General features: G+C 43.7%; 1 protein-coding gene across 1 annotated transcript in view; it reads right to left on the reverse strand.

Moving 5' to 3' along the window:
• Positions 1-18,395, reverse strand: part of CACNA2D3 (calcium voltage-gated channel auxiliary subunit alpha2delta 3) — a 901,045-nt gene that overhangs the window by 381,097 nt on the left and 501,553 nt on the right. Inside the window, exons 10-11 of the mRNA XM_070359574.1 lie at positions 16,088-16,177; positions 7,770-7,883 (exon numbers count right to left, since the gene is read on the reverse strand). Coding sequence (XP_070215675.1) covers positions 7,770-7,883; positions 16,088-16,177 — 204 coding nt within the window. The remainder of the gene's footprint in view (positions 1-7,769; positions 7,884-16,087; positions 16,178-18,395) is intronic.

Here is an 18,395-nt window from a genome sequence, read left to right on the forward strand (position 1 = left end):
TCGGAGGTCCCCAAAGCTCTGACACTCTGCAGATTCTCCCACACTTGGGGATGGGAAGGCCAAGGAGACAAACTCATTGCCCTGATGACAGAGTCCTCAGTGTGGACAACTCTTTCTCTGACATGAGGACATTTTGTTGTACTTTTGCCTTCAAGTTGTGTGCATCCTGGTTAAGGGCTCAGCCTGAGTGTTCAACTGCTGGGTTGTCATTTCAGCTCCATCAGATTGGTTATGGAATCCTGAGTTAATTATGGAGCCTCTTGCTGTCTCGGTTTCCCCCAGTTTTGAAAACAGGATAGGAACAGAACCTACCTTACGGGGTTTCTGTGAGAATTAAGTGCACAAAAAGTATTCAGAGTGGTACCTGAGAGCATTCAATAAGAATTCATTTTGTTTTATATATTTAAGCACAGGAAATTGGTTTAAAACATTCTCTTATTGATGGAGACCTGGGAAGGGGAAGTAAACTGAGCAACCTGTGTTTCTCATCACAGACTCACATGACAGATGGCATGGTGACACCTAACACGTACAGAAGGGTCTGCACTGCACACCCAGGCAGGGTTTCACAGTTTACCTACAGCAGAAGTGAGTTAAGACATGGTTGTTAGGTGACAGTTGCAGCCAAATCTTTCTCCCTGAAGAATAACACAGAGCAAAATAAGAGGTGTGAAACCAGAGTGGGTGCATTCTGACCCCACAGTGTCAGGGATTCCATGAATTCCATTTCATTTGGATTCAGGGAGTCTCTAGTTTCCTGGGTCTCGGTAAAAGGGGAATCTGATCCTCTCTAGGGTGTCTCCTTGATGTGACACTCTGCCATGTGCCATGTCACAACCAAAAGGGGGTTTGAGGGGCAGTTACATGTCACGTTTATGAAGATCTGACATTCTGGGCACTGGGTGCAGCCCCAGGCTGTGTACCCGCCACTGCCTCTCCTTCTGAACCACCAGATCACGGTGTACTGTGCCCCAGCCCTGGGCAGCACTGAAGGAGAAGTCAGGAGCAAGGAAGGACAGAAACAGCCTCATGACAGAAAAGAAAGGGGCACATCACATTTGGGGGAGAGATACCTACAGCACAGAGAGAAGTATATGCCATCAACTCTCCTATCAAGTGGCTCATCTATTTATTTGAGTAGAACAAAAGCAATGGAAAGGCAGGAAGAACTCGCCATTATCATCTTCTGTTGAATTCAGCCAACGTATATACTTCTAAAGGCATCGCAATGATTCTCAACCATATACTTGCTGGTCTAAATTTCCTCAAAGATTCCTTCAGATCAAGGGTTGGAAAACATATTCTTAAAAGGCCAGATAATGACTATTTCAGACTTTGCAGGTCAGATGGTCTCTGCCACAGCTATTCAACTTTTCAGCAACAGATGATTGTGTAATCAAATGGGCATAACTCTTACAACAATATTTTTTTACAGATAATAAAGAGTTAATGTCATATAATTTTCAAAAATCATGAAATATTCTTCTCCTTTAGTTATTTTTTTCCCATTTAAAAATGTGAAAATCATTGCTAACTCAAGAACCTCCCAAAGCAGGCAGCTGGCCACAGTTTGCCAACCTCTTTTTCAAATCACTAACTCACCATTTTCTTACCTGTCCACTCTGTCTTATACATCATGGGAGGTAATGACTAATAATTCCATGACTTTTTTCTTTTTTTTAAAGTTCATTTGGAAGAGGAACTACATAGATGGCAGGCATAGCCATTTTTCTAATTTAAATGTAGAAATGTAGGCAGCTTTATTTCTTGAGCAGATCCTGGAATGAGTCCCTTTCATACTGAAGAGTTCATATTTTATTCCAAGCGTGTAAAGCTGCCATTCAGCCACTAACCAATGGATATTAGCTAAAAGTAAATGGCATCCAATAAGTGGATAAATAATTCCTCATTTCTGCTTCCAGAAATAACACACTGGCAAGGGACACATTACATAGGCGATCATGATGTTGCCTTCATAGACTTAAAGCTAAATCACCATTAATGCCTTCCTTCTTCCAATTCATCCTATAATGTTTTACTAAGCAGTTGCCTTGCACAAGGCCCAGGTTAGGAAGCATTCAGTTCAGTTCAGTCACTCAGTAGTGTCTGATTCTTTGCGACCCCATGAATTGCAGCACACCAGGCCTCCCTGTCCGTCACCAACTCCCGAAGTTCACCCAAATTCATATGCATCGAGTCAGTGATGCCATCCAGCCATCCCATCCTCTGTGGTCCCCTTCTATTCCTGCCCCCAATCCCTCCCAGCATCAGGGTCTTTTCCAATGAGTCAACTCTTCACATGAGGTGGCCAAAGTATTGGAGTTTCAGCCTCAGCATCAGTCCTTCCAATGAATACCCAGGACTGGTCTCCTTTAGGATGGACTGGTTGGATCTCCTTGCAGTCCAAGGGACTCTCAGAATCTTCTCCAGAACCACAGTTCAAAAGCATCAATTCTTCAGTGCTCAGCTTTCTTCACAGTCCAATTCTCACATCCATACATGACCACTGGAAAAACCATAGCCTTGACTAGACGGACCTTTGTTGGCAGAGTAATGTCTCTGCTTTTCAATATGATGCCTAGGTTGAGCATTAAAACATGACAAACACAAGTGCATCCCACTTTTTTTTTTGCTTTTCTTTCTTGGAATCTGACTGCCATATGGTAAGCAAGTCCAGGATACTGTACCGAAGAGAGAAGACTCACAGGGTCTCCTGGAGGGTCAGACATAGCATGGAGAGAAAGCCTTTGGAGAGGAGAACCAAGGCAGCCCTACCACGCTCACAAATTAACACAACTTCCTCACTGACCCCACCTGACACCATGGGGAGCAGAACCACCACCTAGTTAACCCACAAAATTGAAAGGAATGATAGATTGCTATTTTAGACCATTAAGTTTGGGGATGTTTCATAGCACTGCTACCATGAGATGATTCTCTTTCCTTTCTCCCTTCACCTTGCTTCTTCAAATAGCTTTCTATTGCTGCATAATAAGTGACACACATGCCGTGGCTTAAAACAGCAAACATTGGTAATGTTACAGTTTCTGTGGGTCTGAAGTCTGGGGATGGCTTTGCTGAATCTTCTGTTCATCATTTCATAAGGCTGCAATCCAGGAATTCATCTGGAGGCTCCAATGGGAGAGAATCTGCCTCCAAACTCAGCCAGACTGTTGACAGGATTTATTTCCTTGTGACTAACACTGACGGCCCAGACTTTTGCTGGCTGTTGGCTAGAGGCAGACTGCCCCCAGTTCTTTGACACACAGAATTCTCCTAACAGCTGTTTACTTCATCAAATCAGCAAGGAGTCTCCTGCCCTTAGGGAGTGTCCAATCTCTCTCTTAGGGGTTTTCAATAAAGTTAGGCCTACTCCTGACAATATTCCTCTTAATTAGCTAAAAATCAACTGGCTTGAGACCTTGATTATATCTGCAAGATTCTTTAACCTTTACCATATTCTCTTGTTTAGAAACAAGTCACAGGTCCCACCCACACTCCAGGTGAGGCGCTCAGACAGGGCATAAACACCAATGGGCAGGAATCATGAGACTACTCTAGGGACTCAATGCCACACTTCTCAGCAGGGACAGAATGGAGCACGGTGATGGGACTGGTCAGAGATCCAGAACCTCTCCTCAAGGACTTATCAAACCAACGAAGATGAAAAACCAGGCCCAGAGGTGATTACAGTGTTGGATTTGAAGCTATACACACCCCTTTTTGGTTCTGAGGGAGGGTGATGTGTAAAACTCAGGTAAAGACAAGATGGCATCTGGCTAGAGAAGAGAAGGGAAAGTTTATGGCAGGCCTAAGAGAAAGAAACAAGCAGCTAGAGGCTGGGTAATCTAGACCATGCCTGTGCTAATCCAGAGCAGTGGTCCCGAATTCTGTACCTATGGGTATGTAAAGCAGTCAAGTGAAGTGGGCTGAGAGGAAATAATGGAGCATGATGAAGACCACGGCCAAAAGAACCAGACATTTGCCATCTGATGGGGCAGCCATTCTTCAATTCCAGTCATTTTTTGCCATATGAGAATGTTGACTCCAAAGTGCCATGTGTACATCTTTGTGAAACTAAAACTTTAATAGTATTAATATTACTATTCTGCCTCCAATTTTAAAATGATAATCAGTAACTGACAATTTTTTAAACAAAGTATGAGCCAAGAAACACATACCTGTGCACTGGATTTGACTGAGGGAATAGACGCTTGTGGCTGGATGAATCACAAGCTTTAATAAAGATTGCCAGGAGAAATAGCAACAAATTCAGATATACAGATGATACCACGATAATGGCAAAAAGTGAAGAGGAACTTAAGAGCCTCTTGATGAGGGTGAAAGAGGAGAGTGAAAAGGCTGGCTTAAAACTTAACATTCAAAAAACTAAGATCATGGCATCCAGTCTCATAACTTCATGGCAAATAAAAGGGGAAAAAGTGAAAGCATTAAATAGATTTTCTTTTCTTGGACTCTAAAATTACTGAAGTGGTGACTGCAGCCATGAAATTAAAAGATGCCTCCTCCTTGGAAGGAGAGCTATGATAAATCTAGACAGTATATTAAAAAGCAGAGACATCACTTTGCCAACAAAGGTCTGGATAGCCAATTTCCAGTAGTCATATATGGATGTGAGAGTTGGACCATAAAGAAAGCTGAGCGCTGGAGAAATGGTGCTTCCGAATTATGGTGCTGGCTGGAGAAGACTCTCTGAGAGCCCCGTGGACTGCAAGGAGACTGAACCAGTCAATCTTCAAGGGAATCAACCCTTAGTATTCATTGGAAGGACTGAGGCTGAAACTCCAATACTTCAGTCACCTTTGCAAAGAGCCGACTCATTGGAAAAGACTGTGATGCTGGGAAAGATTGAAGGCAGGAGGAGAAGGTGGCGACAGGGGATGAGATGGCTGGATAACGTCACTGACTCAGTGGACATGAATTTGAGCAAACTCTGGGAAAAAGCAAGAGAGGACTGAGGACTCTGGCATGCTGCAATCCATGGGGCCACAAAGAGTTGGACACGACTTACTAACTAAACAACAACAAAAGGTAAACACAGGGAAGCAAAAGTGGCAGAGCCCGCCGAGTAACCAAACCCTATCCCTTGGGCTATTTCTACAGCACTAGTTCCCCAGTGCGGTTTGCCCACCAGTACCATTCACATCACCTGCAAACTTGTTTGAAATGGATGTTCTCAGGCCCCACCAGCCCAACTGAATCAGAATCTCTGGAGCTGGGGGTGAGCAATCTATGTTGGAACAAGCCCTCCAGATGATTCGTATTCTCACCAAAGTTTAAGAATCACTATGTTATAGGAATCAGGTTCCAGCCTTAAGATCATTTTACTCTCTCCTGAACCATTTCCTGTTTCTATAATTTTGAAGATAGCAAACAACAGCACAACACAACCCTCTACTAAATACCTAACATTCAAAATAATAGAGAAGGATGACCGCTTAGACATGATGCAGCATCTCACTTTAACACAGTAACAAATCACATTGCCATTTTATACAAATGTATTACCTGCACCTTCACAGAGAAGTCATCAAGAAGATGAATGCATATGCATATGAATGTCATGGAATGCTCCAGAATGGAGCAGGAGGAAAGGGATCCTGCTATTAATTTCTAATCATAGATTAGAAAGGCCCTCTTGCTACAGAAAGTCTGCCTCTGCTTGATAATGCTTCATAAGTAGATCAAACTGCTTCATGGAAGGCTGAAATTTGCAGGACCCTGGTTCTAATTAATCCAAGAAAGTACCTGGCCTGAAGTCAACACTGTTTCTTTGGAAAGATGTTGAAATTCCTTTTTTGTCTGAAGAGTTACAATTTTGCAGCCTTCATCCTATGCCTCTTCCAGCAAGTAAGGATAGGATGTTTAAATTTCAATATTCCTGCTACAGCTATCCATCACTTGTCACCAAGCAAGAGGGATTCATGTGATTTAGCATATAAATCTCACATGTTAATACATTTGCTGTTAATGGAGCTGGTTATTAAAAGGCCCATTTACTTCATTCTTTTATTTAAGATGGTCCCAAATAATGTAAACTACCCTTCAGCATGGCGTGAGATGTCATGGCACCTGTGGACAACTTATTTGAGGACGACGCATCCGCAGCCCCACCACGTTTACTGGCGCTGTGCCCCCAGGCTCCTCAGTCACTCGGCCACGCCTTAGGGCTGTGCATTACTAGGTAGTGGCCACGTGCTCAGCAACGTCATGCGCTGTGGGTGTGCAAGTGTAAACAGCATGCCCCCTCCTCGGCATCATGTACATTTATCAGGAATTAACTCTGTCCTCTACCTTTCCCTGGAAATCATCACCTGAAATATCTCTTAAATCACTTTTCCAACAGTGAACGTCCGTCTTATTCAACTACTGAACTCTAAAGTCAGTGTTTATTATGAGAGCTGCATTCAGCCATACTTATTCCTGGATATCCCTCAGGCAGGTGCCAGGCCAGAGGCCCCCCTACTCTCAGCAAGCCCCGAACAGCTAGTTTTCTCTCCAGCTTCAGAAATAACAGCTGTCTCTAAGGCTGAGCAACAAGGGAAGGAGATGTTACCCATTTGGGGAGCACATTCTACAAAACATATGCGTCTTAAAGCACCAGAGCCGTGCTTGGTGAGGTGAGACGACTGTGTTACCAAAGACGACCGAGAACAACTAAAGGAACAAGGAGTGCCAGCTCACAGTGCCTCAAGCGTGCATGCTTTCCCGATACAGTTGAGTGCACAGTTGTCATTCGTCTTCTGTTTCTTTCTGCTGTGCGTGTGGTTAGCTCAATTCCCAGAAATTAAACATACAAAGTTGAAGAAGCAAAACAGACTTGGTCTAAACAGTCTCATGCCCCTACAGAGACAGTCAGAGTCATGCCACTGACACGAAGGATAGGAAAGGGCCTTTGTGATACTTACAGGCTAGCGCCCTCTCTGATGAACCTCTATTTCTTGCTCAGACTTCACCATTTAGTTGAGATAGTGATCACCAGCTACCAATCTGCTGACTGGTGTCTACCTGAGGTGCTTAATAAAAACATGGAATCCTGGGCCACATCCTCAGAAATTCTGACTCTGTAAGTGTACAACAGGATCCATAATTTAAAAGCTCTCCATAGGGAATTCAAACTGGCTAACAGCTTGAAGAACCTCTGGGTTAAGGCACTCAAAAGACACCAAAAACATTGATATCTGTCACGGACATCCTAACATATGGGTTTATCAAATAAATAAATCTTAACTTGAAAATAAAAAAGAATTTGAGTAGAGAAGAGACAAGCTTTGACAAGAGTAAGCAACGGCACTGGGGGATGAAGAGGAGATTCTGGATGGCAATGAGGGTACAGGAAGGAACTACAGGAACATGGAAACAGAGGAAATGGCTACAGGGCCACACGGTTGCCTTCCCCATTCTATAGGTGCTGGGTTCAGCACGCAGCTCTGGCTCCATGGAAAACATCAACAAAGAGAAGCACTGTCCATCATGGACACAGCACACCTCACAGTGACTCTTTTCACTGAACACATTAAACACTTCTACATGGGTTTCTTCTCGCTACCAAAAAAAGTTTCATTTTGAAAACAAGGAAAGCCATAGTATTCTGTTTTGGTCAACCAGAAAGCACAAGGCTGAGAAACCATAGGCCATTATGAGATGAAGTCCACACGGGGTACTTATCCATGGACAAGCTGGAGGTAATAATGCAACAGAGATCCTCCACAGATGATGGTACCATGATGTCATCAACATCGACTTACCTTTCGATCTGGCCAGTTGTACTTGGCAAAGATCGTGTCATAGGTGTCCACTGCCCCATCAGTGATGAGCATAATGGCCTGGCTGCAGATGCTTCCTTGTCCAGTGTGGTTGAACTGCGGAAAGAAACAAGTACAAACTGAAAAACACCTCAGAGGGCTATGTGTACCCACGAGACTTCAGAAGCATGAGATCTTAGGTTCAGGAAGCCTCTTAAAATGAGAGTTTATTCTGCACCACCAGAAAGAACCTATAGGATAAGCTTCTGCCCACTTATGGATCTCCATATTTACTCTGAGAAATTGAAACTAAATACAGATCACAGAAGAGATTTCCTAAAAACACACACAAGGTAGGCATGAGATTCTAGGATGGTCAACCTCTCTTACCTTCAAACATGGATAGTGCTTCCGAATATAAGCCCAAAGGAGTTGGCAGAGCAACCTTTTACAAACACAGTTATGGGCAACAGAATATGTGATGAGTAACATCTCTTTCAAAATCTAAATGAATTTAGTTTGAATGAGTCTAATGGATACAGATTGTGCTATGTAATAAAATCAAGGAGGTTTTGTACACATGGAGAATAAAGTCAGGAGCATGCCAATTCAGAATATACTGTAAGCACTCTTTTTAGGGTTTGTTTTAAACATGTATTTGTTAGCATGTAACATTATATATTATGTATGTTAGTATGTACAGCTTGCTGAAATCCCAAGATTGTGCCCACTGTGATACCAATTCTGTACTTCAACTTTCAGTTTTACAGAGCATTTCAAAAGTGCCCAGCCTTTGTGAGTGGTAGCTTGGCTGACTAGATGACAGCTATCAGAGATTTGTGTCCTTCCCTTGAATCATGGGTGAAGAATCTCCTTAATGAATGCTATTAATGCTACAAATTCAAAGCAGTGTCCTTTAAAAACCCTACAGTTACATACCAATGAGGAACACACAAAAAGATTTTAACTTTCAGTAGTGAAAACTCCCACCACTACAAACTGTGAAGTTGCTTTTTTTTTTTCATTTATTTTAAAATTATTGCTAAGTGCCCACACAGTGCTGAGGATGAAACACAGAATAATCTCTTCCCTCATGTAGTTTATATTCTGTTTGATGAGATACCAAGGTAAAGGAGTAAATTATGTTTTATGTTTGATAATGTCGATGCAAAGTTAAAAAAAAAAGTAGGGGGATAGAAAATGCAGAGGGGTAACTTTAGAAAATATAGTCTGGGAAGCCATTAATGAGGTGGTGACATTTGAATAATACCAGAAGGAGGTGAGCATCCGGGGCAAGGGCCTTTCAGAAAGGGCAGAGAGCATGCACACAGGCATGAGTGACAATGTATAGGAGGTTCTATCTACTGACCATGACATGGGGGAAGGACAATGGCCACCCTTGGATTTGCTGCTGACTGATGAACCAGAGCTACCAGAGCACTCACACTGAAGTGTAATGCCCAGTCTCCATGAACTTAGATTTCTAATGTGGAGTTTGAAGTTGCAGTGACTTTAGAGAAGAATGGATGAATGGATGAATGGATGGAATGGATGGCCTCGTGGTCATATTAGGACAAAGTAAAACCAACTCAAAACACGGATGGAATACCATAGTATAGTGGAAAATATTCAATCTTATTTCAGCACCACAAACTGGTACCTAGTATAAATTCTCTTTTGAGAATATTTTTTCTAGGGACTAGCTCGGTGGTCCAGTGGCTAAGACTCCACACACTCAGTGCATGGGGCCTGGGTTTGACCCCTGGTCAGGGAACTAGATCCCACATGCCATACCTAAAATATCCCGGATGCTGCAACTAGAACCAGGTGCACTCAAACAAAATTTAACAATAAGTAATAAATAAATATTTTAAAAGAATACCCTTTTCTTCATTTATAAGATGGGAACAACATGCTCATAAGGTTGTTACAGCACAGATTATATGCCCATTATAGGCTGGGCTACAAGTATGAACTTACTGAATCTCTACTAGTCTCTGAGGTACGTACTATCATTATCCCCATTTGACCAGTGAGGAACACAGGCACAGAGATTAGCTAACTTGCCCAAAGTCACACAGCAACTATCTGCCATAGCTGAGATGTGAATCCAGGTAGTCCAGCTCCAGAATCTATTCTCAGATTCAGTACACTCAGACGAAGGCCTCGCAATCATGAGATGACGCTCCTCAATCTGATAGCTCCACAAGTGTTCATTTCCTTCTCCTGTTCTTCCCTGTTCTATTCTTTCTAGTGTTCCAGGGTCACATGGCAGACACCAAGGTCACTACCCCGAGAGCGACTGCTCCTTGAATTCTGGGCCTTGAGACTGTGGCTCACTGTAGTCCTGACCCTGGCAGTCACTCCTGCAATTCTGACTGGGCAGAGTGTCTTTAAATTAATAAACACACAAGGCACGTGATACAGTATCAGTAGGTGGAAATACCTGAGAACTACCTAAGACCATTGGACCACAAAACTTTTCACATAACTTCTTTTCTACTATCTTCATTGACATAACTTACTATTCTAGAAAACTCCTGCTAAAGAAGGTGAAAACTGCAAATAACTTTAGTGCTTATTCCAGGAACTTCCTAAAAGACCCATCAACTCTTGAACAGAAAGCATCAAAGGACAATTTATACCCTGAGACTCTTTGAACCTCTGACCTCAAAATCTTCCCTTGCTGCATCCACCAATCGTAAACTATAATTTAGGATTTATATCGTCTTAACGAAGCATTTTCCTTCTCTTCCACCCTGAGGACCCACTTAATAGTCTCAATAAATGACTTTGCCCTTTCCACTCTGAGATGCTACTAAGATTCTATCATCATAGCGCAACAAGAAAAAACAGTCTTGCAGCCTTGTCTTATCAACAGGTTGCTCTGGAGATTTTCTGGAGAGCCTGTGATTCAACACAGCCTTCATGTCACTGGATAAACCCAGTAATGTGCCACCGAATACAAGTGATCTGTTCATTTGACCACAGAGGCTGCAGAAGGGAAAAAATCAGGACACCTCGAAACCGTTGTTCATGTAACTCATTTGAAAACACCCAGGAAAAACTCTCCCTAACAAAAGGCAAGAAAGAGAGGGAAATGAAGATATCTGAATACTGCACACTGGAAGAAGGGGCTGCCCCGAGCTGTTTGTTTAAATCCATTACTTTCTTCCACGGCTGAGTCCCTGGTTTTCTCTGCAGCAATCTGCAGTTGGGAGAATTTTGAAGAATGCAATTAAATTCAAATGCTTTGATGAGTAATATCTCTTCTCTTCATATTTGTCTAGAACTTTTTTTTTTTTTATTGAATAGCGGGAGTGATGAAAGTGTTTTCCATAATAATAACAATGACAAGGGCCTGATGATGAACTACAATTAGCTCAGTGATTCATCAGTTAGCAGCAAAAATTTCAATGCATCCTGACATTTAGAGCATTTGGTTGTGATTAACAGTCTTTGAAATGTCACCGAATTTTATTTAATTGGCTAAGAAAAATTTTTAAAAGGTAATCACTGCAAAGATTGTATTCATCGCCAAAAAAGATAATTGCAGTTGTCACATGACAAGGTAGATGCTAACTACTGTAGCAAACCGGCTCTGTGTTCTTAAGAGAATCTAATGAATGCAGCAGAGATCAATAGCTAGAAGGGTCTTAGAAGTTTATTTGAATGCTCCTTTCAAAACCATTTGTACAACAACTGCAAGCCTTTAAATCATCTGAGCAAACGCTGAAACTGAAATGCAGGTAAATGCAAAACAGAATTAACTTCATTTAGTTATAGGAACTTCTGAACCATTCTAAGCTATAACCACAATTGGCATTTCAATTGTGTGTGTCTAAGAGAGAAAGAGTGTATGTATATGTGTTTGTGTGTTCAAGAAATAGCTTTTTATTTCATACTGGCTTGCAAAAGCAGACATAATACACAGGAAGAGAATTATATCACTAAAGGTCATATTGATGAAGTGGAAAATAGCTAAAGCTTCATTTTCATGGGAGATTAACCATCTCTGCGTTTTTCAAAGTGTTTGGCTATTTAAAAGCCCCATGGCAAGAAATGGGATGGAAATGTTTCTCTCTCTGGGATAAATGTGCACTCAATATGGTGCCAACTGTCAACAAATCTCAGGCAGGGACATTTTGAAACACTGTTGTTCCTTCCATTTCTTACTTTCTGGAATTTACACTCGACCCCTCAGATTTTCTGACTGGCCAGACGTCAAAGGGCTTTTACGGATAAAGGTAGATCAAGCAGGTATGTGGATGGTTTCCCTGGTTCAAAAATGCTTCTCTCACTAGAATTCAAGGGAAAAAATCCACCATGTATTGGTGATTTTCTGGTTCTTGGAGGTGTTGGAAATACTACACCCTCTTAAAGGATAAAAAAAATATTATGCCTGAAGGTGTGCCTGGGGACCTGTGGGTTCTACAAATTCTATCCTGATGTTATAACATGATGCAGAGTTCCTGGGTCGATAATTTGAGTGCTGGTATAGACATATTTTAAAAGGTCTGTTCACTGCAGGACTGCTAAGGCCTCTAGTAGCAAATGAACTGTGAGTCTCCAAAAGGAGGAGGGCATCCCATACCTTGACCACAACACCTATGTTGGAGCCTTGAAGCAGACAGCATTCCACTGGGCATTCCAAGGGACCACTGGCTTAGGAGAGTTTTAAAACAAATTTGGTAAGTGAAAGGCATGGGGAGAGGAAAAAGTACCAGGGCAAGGAAAAGAAGAGAGGGGGATGAAGGGAAGCAGAGATTCCTGAGGATTTGGGCAGGGAGTAGGACCAAAGCATTAAGGGTAGGAGCTGCTTCTAGAAACCTCAGGCAGCCTGGGAAAAGTTCAGGCTGCCTAATGTCTCTGTGGTCATGGTGATGGCACTTCCCACCCAGCCCAGCATGACTGAGAGGGAGCTGGCGCCACTGCCTCATGCTGAATCCTCAACCCCCACCCAGCATGGCCGGCTTCATGACATGTGACGTACATAGCTATACAGGGCCCCACACTTGGTTGAACACTCTGGTATCACTCTCCTAAAATTCTTATTAACTTTTGAACAAACACCTGCATTGTCAATTTGCACTGGGCTTCACAAATTAAGTGACCAGTGTTGGGTCTATTCCTAGCCTCATTTTAAAGATGAGGAAAATAAAGGTAAAACCAAGCAGAATTTTTTCAAGGTCACACAGCAAGCTCTGAGTGGGTCAGGCTTCTCAACCCAACCTGCCTGACTCCAGAAGCCACAAACTTTAACACAAGAAGCATCTCCTAACTCTTTACTCCTTCATCACCTCTGTCAAAGAGCAGGAAAACAGAAATCTGCAAGGTACATTTCCAAGCAAGGGACTCCCTCCCCCCATCTCAGAGTAGCCTCCCCCTGCACTAGATACCAGGTTTTTGAAATGAAGAAAGCCAGTTTCCCAAATGTGGCAAGTCCTTTCAATATCATCCTCTAGAAAAAGCCTGCTAAACTGTGGAGATCAGCATCTCCAAGCCCTACGAAGGTGCCTATTCAGGGTTCAAAGTGTTAGTCACTCAGCTGTGTCTGACTCTGCAATCCCATGGACTGTAGCCTGCCAGGCTCCTCTCTCCACGGAATTCTCCAGGAAAGAATATTGAAGTCAGCAGCCATTCCTTTCTCTAAGGGATCTTCCCTAGCCAGGGAATGAACTCAGGTCTCCTGCATTGCAGGCAGATTCTTTACTATCTGAGCTATGTCAAAAGCTACCCAAGGTTCAAAGTAGAATTTAAAGATGTAGCTTGGTCTTTGGCTCTTATCAGTCATGTTTATTAATTATTAATAGGTATGTGCTGTCCCAAACACTGAGTTGTCCATAAATGCTAATTATCTGTAGCCAGGTGAGTAGGAAACGCCTCTGGTTTGTACAACGGAAGCTGAAATGACACCCTCCCTCCTTATTTTCATCTCCTCTGCACTGAAACACGATACTGACTCAGGACTGAGATGTAAATAGCCTTCTATGTGCCAGCAGATATTATTGGTAAAAAAAAAAAAGAGTCCCGAATTAGGACCTATCCTTGGCTTGAGAGCCACTGTAGCTTAGTGGTAGAAGCTCAAGCTATGGAGTCAGACATAACTGATCACCAAAACAAGCCACACAGGGCTAGGTGAATGCTCACCTGGAAGCCGATGGCTGGCGGCCTGCAGAGCTACCTGGAGGAGAAGCCTTTGAACATCCAGTTGCTCCAGCTCTTTCGGAACTTAGACATAGCTGTCACCCCATTCAGGGCTTGCTTGCTCTCAGCTCCACCCCATACTTTTTTTTCCTGAAAATCACATTTTCCAGACTGGGCAATAGTTTTGACAAGTTTTGTCTTCAGGTGAATACTGAAGGACTCAAGGGAGAGGCCAAGGTATTTCTAAGCCATTTCTCCTTTTCTCTCTGCTTTGGGGGCCTGGGCATTTTCCAGCATTGGCAGCATCGCCTCCAAGGCACTAGCTTCCACAGGACAGGCCCTTCCCTAGCACTGCAGCTCCTGCTGGGCAGCCTCCTCAGTGGTTTTGTTCTGCTCTGGTCGTCCATAGTGATGAGGCTCTGATGGCCGCCCTCCCTCCTGTGGTCCTTCCTGACCCAGATTGCCGGTGTTAATCCATGGATTGGTTCATTCTCTGTTTGATTTCTCAGCTTTTCCATCCCCTGTGCAACCAACTTCCTGAGTTCAACTCCTGCTGTTTGAAATACCTAGAGTAGCTTCTATTTTTCTGCTTCTTAACATCTAAATCACTACCTCCTTGGTCCAAAGCCACCATTGTATGTCACTCAGATAATGGCCTTCCTGCTATTGTCTTTGTTTATCAATGAGCAGCCAGCGGATGCTGTTGAAATCCAAGTTGGACTCTGTCATTCTCTGCTCAGACTCCATGACTTTCCACCCCACACAGAGGAAGAGCCAAAGTCCTCACTGGGTCTATTAGGCTCCACAAGATGCTGCTGCCTCTGCGACCTCATTTCCTAGTACACTCTTTCTTTCCTACTTGCTCTTGTCATGCTGGTCTCCTTGCTGTACCATAAATATGCCCTCCCTCAAGGCCTCTGCATTTCCTGTTCCTCTTGTTGAAAACTTGTTCCTCAAGGTACCATATAACCACTCCTTCACTTCCTTCAGGTCTGCACTCCAACATCACCTAATCAGAAAGCTCTTCCCCCAGCCAGAGAACTCTTGACCTCGTTGTATAAAAGGAACAAGCCCTTATCATTTTGGAACAGTAGAATTATCGTTCTCCATAAGACTACTCATTTCATATGTCTCCCATCATTAGAATTTGGGTCAGCAAACTTCTTCTGTAAAGGGCCATGTAGTAACTGTTTTAGTGTTTACAAGCCATATGGTATCTATTGAAAATAATCAATTCTGCCACCGTAGTACAAGAACAGCCATAGACTATATGTAGTCAGGTGGGCATGGTTGTGCTCCAATAAGACATTATTTACAAAAACAAGATGGAGGCTGATTTTTCTCTCGGGACATAATTTGCAGACTTTTTCACTAGGATGTTAGGGCCATTAAGGCAAATACCTAGTCTATTCTGTTCACTGGTGTACTATTCCCAGTGCCTGACATTTAAAAAGCATGCAACCTACAGTAGTTAAATAATACAGAATCTGCATTAATAAAGACAGTCATTTATTATCCTACTGCCCTCCCAGAGTAAAAAGAACACAGAAGTCGCATGATGCTTTAGCTTAACACAATTGCATTCAAGGGGCAGAATCACCAGCCCAAAATTCCACAACGTATTTCACAGGATGTTAACAGGTGCTATTAATATTTGAAATTCTCTGTTCTGCAAAGCAGGAGAAATAGCAGGTACAGTGGGGTTTGCTTTTGCAGGACTTCCCGAAGCCTCCAGTGCACACTGCATATTGCGCATCTCCAGGGGGCAAGAGGAAGGTTGGGATAGGGAACACCTGTAACACTCCCTGAACATAGCACACAGAGAAGCCCTTCTTCCTCTGAACATTCCACAGGCAGGGATTCAGTGTGACTCACAATAAGGAATCCACTCCATGAAGAAACTGAGAGTTTCTCAGAGGGAGAGAAATCTGTGGTCGATGGTGCTCTAGTATTAAGACACTGGTGGCCCCAGAGTCAATGATGGTGGCAGGTGAGTCCGCTGACCAGACTGTACCATGGACTCTGCCCAGCAGGGGGCTGGGATGGCCTCTCAAACTAGACCTGGTTCCCGAGCCTTACCCTCTTATCCCCTGCCTGACTAACAATAATGCTGGCCCACGAAAATCCCATCTATTCTCTTAGAGGCGAGAAAGGCAAATCAAAGAGGAGCTTACATCACTGAGAATGTTGAAGGCTTCATTCAGAGCTATATCCAGCATTCCGATTCCTTTGGCAAAAAGTTTGTCCAGATGCTCCCTGAAGTGCTGAAACAACAAAGCAAAAAAATACATTAGCATCTGTCCTGTTATATGAAATACCAACCCTGAATGAACAAGCACAGGCCAAGGCAAAACCCATTATTCTCAGGCCCCAATGGCCATAATTCAGTTTTTGCCTTCCAAATTCAAAACATAAGAACTTAATATAAAATTTACCTTCCATATGTATTTTTTTTAGCTTTGATTGCATGTTAGGGGAAAGAAAGTTAAGATTTTGGTGAAAAGTTTATAATTTGTTGAAAATGTCTGCCTCCCTCTCCAGTTTCATCTCCTGTGACTCTCCACTCTTCCAGGGAGTGCTATGAGCTCCACCTGCCTCTCCCTTCCCCTATTTTTCCACTCAATCAGTTTTTAAGACTCCACACATGCTCCCCCTCCACACTCTCCATGCATCTTCTGCCTTCCCCTTATCTGCTTCTCTCTTATCTTCTCAGGGCATGTCCGTTTAGATGGACTCACCCCTTCTTGCCCTAGGAAGCCTTCCCAGAACACCCACCCCTGAGAGCGTGGAGTGCTTCCTTGCAAGCCCAGGCTGCCATACCAGGCTCGATCCACCGTGCACTTAGCACTCCAGGTGTGTAATCACCTGATTAGATTCTGTCCCCACTCAAGACTGTGATGTTCTGACACATATACTTGGTGCTCAAAAGCCACCTCCAAAGAGCCAAAAGTGAAAGTGAAAGTTGCTCAGTTGTGTCAGACTCTTTGCAACCCCATGGAATTCTCCAGGCCAGAATACTAGAGTGGGTAGCCGTTCCCTTCTCCAGGGGATCTTCCCAACCCAGGGATCAAACCCAGGTCTCCCGCATTGTAGGCAGATTCTTTACCAGCTGAGCCACAATGGAAGCCCCCAAAGAGCCAAAGAGTGAGGCTAAAGACTGGATCACAACATGAGACCCATGACTATGGGAGGTAGATCCAGGCAACAAATAAGGAGGGCTTCGAGGAACAGACAGATGGGAAGGAGGCTCTTCAGGAGCAGCCCCAAGCCTTTCCACCATGTCAGTTCCACAGAAGCCCAGCATCAGCTGGAAAATAAAGGGGACAAAGAAACTCACTGTGAAACCCAAACATCTCTGCTTTCCAAAAAGAGACAGGAGTGGGTCCAGGCCCATGCCCAGGTACACAGGAATGTACATGATGGTCACTGGCCCAAAGCCCATGTTCACAGCAACACAGCACTTGGCAACACTTTCCAACTGACCCAATTCAAAACCATTTGTTTTCTACTGAAATGAATTGTTCTGTTCCCAAAGGCATCCAACCCTTGTCTGCTGGGGAAATAGCTGGAGAAGTCACTAAAGACACTAGGAGGGAGAGGGACAAGAGGGGTGGGTTAGGGGAAAAGGCATGCTAGTGACTTCCTGGCCTAGGAGTGGTATCATTTCTCCTACTATGCCTGCGACCCAACAGTACTCCAAGTATGCCAGACACTGATCACAGACACTGCATCACAGACACTGATCCTAGGATAGGACTTACAGTTCTAAGATGCTGTTCTGCCTGGAGCTTCTGGTCATCAAGATGGGCTACAGATTTGCTGGCAAACTGGACTGGAAAGCTTGAGTAGGATCCTTACGGCAATCAGCTTTAATGACATCCAAGCCGAACATGAATCAAGGCTGGATGTGAAGCTGGTAAATCACCCTGGAGATATGCGTACCAACCACAAGACCTTTTCCCTGGGCCACCCCTCCCTTACAGCAACCACACTCTGACGCTCACCAGAGCAGCCTCGGTTCTAGAAGCCTGCTCAATGTTAGGTTCTGAACAAAAACCAGTCAACTGTGTCCACATAACAACCCTGTGAAGTTCCATCATTCCACTCTGCAGAGAGTAAGACTGACGTCCAGTATTGCACCTAAATTCACATACCTCCAAGCTGCCCAGCCCAGGTTCTATCCAGGCCAGTTTCAGCAGCTCTAATTCTCTCCTTTCCACTACACACCCACTGCTGTTTATTTTGTGTGTGTGTGTGTGTGTGTGTGTGTGTGTGTGTGTGTGTGGTGGGAGAGGGGGTAACCTGAATGCCAGGCACTGGCTATGAACTTGACTTAGACCTGGCCAGTGTGTCTCCAGTATGCCGGCTCTTAGTTTCTGCACTCAACTGAGTCTACAAGTGATTATCAAGTGGCATGCTGAGGGTCAGGGAACTAGGCAAACTACACAGCCAGGAACCAAGTCTCCTGCTTCTCTATTGTTG

This window comes from Bos mutus, chromosome 22, assembly GCF_027580195.1.
Source record: "Bos mutus isolate GX-2022 chromosome 22, NWIPB_WYAK_1.1, whole genome shotgun sequence".
NCBI classification, from domain to species: Eukaryota; Metazoa; Chordata; class Mammalia; order Artiodactyla; family Bovidae; genus Bos; species Bos mutus.